We start from the raw sequence: 7,430 nt of genomic DNA, 5'->3' as shown, positions 1-7,430 counted from the left end.
AATAAAAGGTCAACACTGTCTGGGTTTTTACTCAAGTCACAGTGAGGCCTGACGTGCGTCCCACATTTTTTTAGCGAGCAGATATTTCACACAGTTTGCTTTAGATGTGTCTCTTTTTCTCATTACACTTTGATATCATGTACTCATCCCTCCCACCTGCCCCTTTCCTCCCTCCCTCACTACCCCTGTGAATAGATTCAATCCCTAGCGTGCTCTGCTACAGCTCCTTCCCTGACGCCAGCAGCCATAGAGAAGGAGACAGAAAGGCATAGGGGAATTGATGGGTTGCTGTTAGCTCCGCAGGTGCTTCTGTTATCACTGGAGATGTAATTGATTTGGTGTGAGCCGCTTTGAATTAAAACTGGGACTCAAGTGCGCCGCATCAGCCACTTAACACCGAGTCCCTCAGAGTGGCGAGTAACACAACGCAACGCAACACAACAACACAAACAATCCAGCTGCAACACTCTGATAATGCAGTTTCAGTAGAGAATGTTTTAACTTTTGACTCTTTTCCCCTCTATTTCCCTTTTCATACCAGAACATGTCATTCTTTGTGGAGGGGGGGTTTGAGTTCAGCTCAAGTAGTTTTGTTGCTCAGTGGCATGGATGTCATCATTGTGGTTTGGATAAATAAAGCCAGGATCATTGCACTTCATTTGTCAGCTTCAGCCTTGGCGACAGTCCAAGCCTGTGGTGCTGGTCTGAGTTACTACAGCAACCGCTATCACCTGTAGGTTTCCACAGTCACTGAGCAAACACACATTACATGCACACATGTAACAATGGGATATAGCCTAATTCAAATATGAATGGATAACATTTTGGTACAGTAGCCCTTGTATCTCAATATGTCTTGCAACTCATCTGAATTAAAAAAAATATATAAACCATGTAACTCCCATACATGTGAGACTACTTACCACATGCACTGTCTCAGAGGGGAATAGAGAAATGACTGAGGCAATTTGATACTGGGGATGATTGTGTGGCTTTGGTAGGGATTTCAGGAGTGATGGCGGGAAATGGAAATGGCCTCAGATAGGCTTGGCTGAGCTCTTTGATAGTCTCTCAACTGTCATGGATCCTGAGCTTTTATAGCCAAGGAAACCCTTTATTCAACTGAAAGCACGAAGTCAAACCTGTTCGTCTCTAGGCTAAATCACAACCATAACATCTGTGGCCATTTCATCAAATGTGCTTATCACCGTATTAAACTAATGAAATGAAACCTTTTGGCACATACGCCGAAGTGCTGGAATAACGGCACAAAAAGACCAAACATGTTGCCTGGAACAGAATTATAGAGCATCTGGCTTTTTGAAGATTTCTTCCAGGAATAAACCCAGCATGTGTTTTAATTTGTCTCTGCTGGAGCTGGGAGCGTGGGGAAGGGAGGGATCACTGGGCCATAAAACACATCAAAATGGCACAGGGATGTTCATTCTGTTGCCCTGGTGACTGAACTGAATATAAGCCTATTGGGTTTCTAGTATAGTAGCAGAGCTATAGAAATCCATGGGACAAGTAACACACTGTTGCTAATAAACAGTGCAAGCTAGTTATCGCACTTGAAGAGCCCACAAGTACAATATTTTTTACTCTGGCCATTGGTGATGGTGAAGTATAGCCTACAACAGTCACTGCTAATAGGGGCCAGTACGCTCTAATTTCAATTGGATTGAATATAAACTAGCAATACTTGGAACATGGTCACTGGTTCCATAGCCTATTTGGTTTACAGGCTGCTATGCCTCCGATTGAATTGATGGTCTATAAATCGCAGTGGGACAGCAGCGTGCTCCCTCTCCAAAAGACGCGGGCGTCGCATCGATCCACCGGGTAGGCCATTAAGTGGGCCTCTTTAAGAATCATCTGAGCCAGCACCACCGGCCGTCACTTGAAATAATACATTAACGGAGTAGCCACTGAGTCCCGCGCACACGCTTCACAAATCAAGGCAATGAAAGCAGTGCAACCGGAAAGGACCGGAGCCACTCTTTATCTCCCTGGGATGGGAGTTGTAGATTCATTTACGCATTGGGCATTTTATAGACAGGCCTATGCTATGGATAAGACAGGAGTGCCACGTTGCAGATAAAATCAAGGCGGCACAGGTGTGTCAGATTAATTTGAGTTTTTTACAAATCTAATTCTTATATGGATTAAGGTCACTTATTTGACGTTCAGAAATGCTTTGCTGTGTTTGCAAGACAATCGTGATTTATCTTAGACCACTTGGGATATGAAACTTGGGATATTATTTTGGGAGTAATTTGGTTTAGAATAGACTAAGTTCCAATGCGTAGCCTCGGTCAGACCCCCTATGCACGCCTCCACAAGTTGCTGTCCTTGGTGCTGAATGCTTTCATTCGGAGATTCAGCACTCTGTCAGTATTGAGTGAGAGAGAGAGTGCTCATTACCATGCTTTTTCGCTTTCTGTGGGCGCTCAGCGATTTATGTTACAATTTCTTATCTGTGGGTTTCTAGGGTTGAAACCAGGCTGCAAATATATACAGTGCAAGTCAAAAGTGTGGACACACAAACTCATTCAAGGGTTTTGCTTTATTTTTACTATTTTCTACATTGTAGTATAATGGTGAAGACATCAACAATATGAAATAACACATACTACATATCATGTAGTAACCAAAAAAAGTGTTAAACAAATCAAAATATGATTCTTCAAAGTAGCCACCCTTTGCCTTGATGACAGCTTTGCACACTCTTGGCATTATCTCAACCAGCTTCAGCTGGAATGATTTTCCAACAGTCTTGAAGGAGTTCTCACATATACTGAGCACTTGTTGGCTGCTTTTCCTTCACTCTGCAGTCCAACTCATCCCAAACCACTTACATTGGTTTGAGGTTGGGTGATTGTGGAGGCCAGGTCATCTGATGTAGCACTCCATGACTCTCCTACTTGGTCAAATAGCCCTTACACAGCCTGGAGGTGTGTTGGGTCATTGTCCTGTTGAAAAAACAAGTGATAATCCCACTAAGTGCAAACCAGATGGGATGGCATATCGCTGCAGAATGCTGTGGTAGCCATGTTGGTGTGCCTTGAATTCAAAATAAATCACTGACAGTGTCACCAGCAATGCATCCCCACACTATCACACCTCCTCCTCCATGCTTCACGGTGGGAACCACACATGCGGAGATCATCCGTTCACCTACTCGGCGTCTCACAAAGACACGGCAGTTGGAAACAAAAATCTCAAATTTGGACTCATCAGACCAAAGGACAGATTTCCACCGGTCTAATGTCCATTGCTTGTGTTTCTTGGCCCAAACAAGTCTCTTCTTCTTAAGTAGTGGTTTCTTTGCAGCAATTCGACCATGAAGGCCTGATTCAAGCAGTCTCCTCTGAACAGTTGATGTTGAGATGTGTCTGTTACTTGAACTCTGTGAAACATTTATTTGGGCTGCCATTTCTGAACCTGGTAACTCTAATGAACTTATCCTCTGCAGCAGAGGTAACTCTGGGCCTTCCTTTCCTGTGGCGGTCCTCATGAGAGCCAGTTTCATCATAGCGCTTGATGGTTTTTGTGACTGCACTTAAACTTTTTCAAAATTCTTAATTTTCCGTATTGACTGACCTTCATGTCTTGATGGACTGTCGTTTCTCTTTGCTTATTTGAGCTGTTCTTGGACTTGGTCTTTTACCAAATACGGCTATCTTCTGTATAACCCCCTACCTTGCCACAACACAACTGATTGGCTCATGTGCATTAATCCTTGTGTTGTCTTGAGGGAAGCTGGTTGAGAGAATGCCACGAGTGTGCAAAGCTGTCACCAAGGTAAAAGGTGGCTACTTTGAAAAATCTCAAATAGAAAATATATTCGGATTTATTAAACTCTTTTTTTGGTTACTACATGATTCCATATGTGTTATTTCATAGCTTTTATGTCTTCAATATTATTACGCAATGTAGTAAAAATAAAGATAAACCCTTGAATGAGTAGGTGTGTCCAAACTTTGGATTGGTATATATATTTAAACAAACAAACTTGATTTATATAGCACATTTCTTACAACAAGTGCATTTCGAGGTGCTTAACAAATCAATTTATAAAAGGTGAGAAAGATTCAAATCAACGTTTCTATGCAAATATAAAATCAATAGGCTATAAACTTGAATAAAAATGAAGAAATACATTCAAATAGTAAAACATTAATAAAATAACAGTGGATATAATCGGTATTTTGTTTTGTAAATGTATAGCCCTATATATGTTATCTGATTTCAAATTTAGTCTATAGGCTCTCCATATCACGGCATGCACAACGCTGGAGAAATTTATATTTTGGACAGAATCTCAAAAATCTCGCGAGCATTGATTCTCTCTAAACGTTCTACAACATGCAAAGAAAACAAATTCTGATTGAAAAATTGAGAAACTGCTGGAAAATGTTGGGAATATTTGAAATGTCATTGATAGCAATGCACAGTGAATCCACGTAGCCTATCCTTCGGGACTTGGTGTGCATTTTGTTTGAAGGGGAAAAGAACACAACGTACTGTACATTCCATTCCATTCACTTTCTCTCTTATCCGTTTGCGCCTCCTTCCAACACCAACACTGCTGCTGGATTCTACGCATCAGCCAGAGGGGGCGAAAGAGGTGGACAACAGTGAGCACCACTACCACCTGCAAGGGTGCGTCTGCTCTCTCAGAGATCCGGCTGAGTGTTTCGGTTCCGAGGGCTTGAAGATGAAGAAGCAGAATGTGCGGACCCTCTCTCTCATCCTCTGCATGTTTTCCTACCTGCTGGTGGGAGCCGCGGTGTTCGACGCGCTTGAATCAGAGACGGAGAGCTCCCGCCGACGCATTCTGGAGCTGAAGCGCACCGAGATGAAGAAGAAATACCGGTTGTCCGAGGACGACTACCGGCAGATCGAGCAGGTGGTACTGCAAGCGGAGCCCCACCACGCCGGGAGACAGTGGAAATTCGCGGGGTCTTTCTACTTTGCCATCACGGTCATCACCACCATTGGCAAGTTTCGCTTGCTTCAATTACTTTTGTTATGTCTGAGTGTGTTGCAGGTGTTAGGAAATTGTTTTATAAATAGAGTGTCTGCAGTGTTCTGCATCGGTGAATAGCCTACTGTGCAGAAGTTAGGGATGTTAAATTTGCATTGCAGGTAGCCATTGACCTATTTTAAAGTGTCATTTAATAAATTGAACAGAATATTGTAGTATGTACTTTCTTATTCTCTGCATTCCTTAGCCATTGCCTTCAAAAGCCTCAGTATTGGTCTACAATCACCTACAGTAAAGAGTAACTGTGGCATCTATCTCCACAGGTTATGGCCATGCAGCTCCAGGCACAGATGCTGGGAAGGTCTTTTGCATGTTCTATGCTGTGCTGGGCATCCCTCTTACCCTAGTCATGTTCCAGAGCCTGGGCGAGAGGATGAACACGTTCGTTCGCTACCTCCTGTGGAGGGCCAAGCAGTGCCTGGGGTTACGGAGGACTGAGGTGTCCATGGAGAACATGGTTTCGGTGGGCTTCCTGTCCTGCATCGGCACTCTGTGTGTCGGGGCAGCAGCCTTCTCCCACTACGAGGGCTGGACCTTCTTCCACGCCTACTACTACTGCTTTATCACGCTCACCACCATTGGGTTTGGGGACTTTGTGGCACTGCAGAAGAAGGAGGACCTCCAGGAGAAGACGCCCTATGTGGCCTTCAGCTTCATGTACATCCTGGTGGGGTTGACAGTGATCGGAGCCTTCCTCAACCTAGTAGTGCTGCGCTTCCTAACCATGAACACAGAGGACGAGAGGAGGGACGCCCAGGAGAGGGCCTCCATCAAAAGGGAGAGGGGCTTGCTTACCATGGGGCTCCATGGAGGAGAAGGAGGACCAGAGCAGGGCAGAGGAGAGCTTGGGGGCAGGGACAGGGGGAGGGACAGGATGGGGCAGAGCCGCAGTCACAGCAACCTTTTCCGGCCCATGGAGGAGGGCACCAGCCGCACTAACCTCATCACCTCCCCAGTGGAGGAGCAGGAGGAGAGGGACAGGGCCAGGGGTGCACCCTGCAAGCAGAGGCTGCACTTACAGCTGCATGGCACAGGCAGACTAAAGACAGAGTCCCCCCTGGGCTCCCTGTGCTCCTGTATGTGCTACCGTCTGGGGGTGTGTGACAGCCCCCTGCCTTCCCGCAGCGAGCACCACAGGTGTAACATTAACTCTGTCTACTACAGCTCCGTCTCCTACAGGACCCAGGGCTGCTCCCCCAGGGACAACACAGGACTCTCGTCCCCAGGGAACACACTCTCGCCTCAGCACATCTTCAAGGAGTACCCCCACTCCCGGAGGAAGTCAGTGTAGCACCACGTTGGGACAGAATCTTTGTTTGTAAATGTTGGATTAATACAGTATTTCAAACATATATTTTGAATACACTACAGAGACAAGGTATTGCAGTACACTACAGATGCACACTCATTAGAGGATTAATTGTTGTAAATGATTGGCAGAGGCAATAGAATCTGTTTCATCACAGGAATTTTAGAACCTATTTTCCCTAATTAGATGATTACTGTGCTGTATTTCTTCTAAGGACGCAGTTAAGTTGTTCTTTCATTATAGCCACTGGAGATTTGTCTTGTGAATCAATTCACTTACCATTGTAATACGCTGTTAGTCTTTTGATTGTGCCCCAATAGTTTTTTCTCCTAGATAGTTTATGAGAATTATCTGCATTTTATTTTTTGTTGTTGCATGCAAATAAGAGTGAGATGCATGGTTAAGATGATGCACATGGCATGATAATTATGAAAATGGTTGTAATGATGCAAATTACTATATTTAGGTATTATTATTGTTTTTTAAGTAGCTGACACACACACACACACACACACACACACACACACACACACACACACACACACACACACACACACACACACACACACACACACACACACACACACACACCCACACACACACACACACACACACACACACACACACACACACACACACAAACACACACACACACACACACACACACACACACACACACACACACACACACACACGCGCACAAACACAAACACATGCACACACATACAGTGCCTTCAGAAAGCATTCACACCCCTTGACTTTTACAAGATGTTGTGGTGTTACAGCCTGAATTTAACACAATGCCCCATAATGTCAAAGTGGAATCATGTTTTTTAGTAATTTTTACAAATGAATAAAAAATGAAAAGCTGACCCCAAGTATTCAACCCCTTTGTTATGTCAAGCCTAAAGATGTTCAGGAGTAAAAATGTGCTTAGCATGTCAGATAATAAGTTGCATGGACTCAATAATGTATCAATACAGTCATTACAAAGATACAGGCTTCCTTCCTAACTCAGTTGCAGGAGAGGAAGGAAACTGCTCAGGGATTTCACCACGAGGTCAACAGTTA

The 7,430-nt window shown here is 44.3% G+C and overlaps 1 protein-coding gene across 1 annotated transcript; it reads left to right on the top strand.

Moving 5' to 3' along the window:
* Positions 1–4,525: 4,525 nt before the first annotated feature.
* Positions 4,526–6,851, top strand: LOC109906968 (potassium channel subfamily K member 9-like). Its single transcript, XM_020504778.2, has 2 exons — positions 4,526–5,003; positions 5,314–6,851. The coding sequence occupies exons 1-2, from the start codon at positions 4,721–4,723 to the stop codon at positions 6,339–6,341; spliced, it is 1,311 nt and encodes a 436-aa protein (XP_020360367.1). The 5' UTR covers positions 4,526–4,720; the 3' UTR covers positions 6,342–6,851.
* The last annotated feature ends 579 nt before the right edge of the window (positions 6,852–7,430 follow it).

This window comes from Oncorhynchus kisutch, linkage group LG17 (assembly GCF_002021735.2).
Source record: "Oncorhynchus kisutch isolate 150728-3 linkage group LG17, Okis_V2, whole genome shotgun sequence".
Lineage (NCBI taxonomy): Eukaryota > Metazoa > Chordata > Actinopteri > Salmoniformes > Salmonidae > Oncorhynchus > Oncorhynchus kisutch.
The sequence above is the reverse complement of the archived record's forward strand: the minus strand, read 5'-3'. Positions and strand labels throughout refer to the sequence as shown.

Coding starts and splice junctions, on each gene's coding strand:
- LOC109906968 (XM_020504778.2), top strand. CDS start 4,721: ATGAAGAAGCAGAATGTGCGGACCCTCTCTCTCATCCTCTGCATGTTT. Junction 5,004..5,313: donor CACGGTCATCACCACCATTG/GCAAGTTTCGCT, acceptor CTATCTCCACAG/GTTATGGCCATGCAGCTCCA.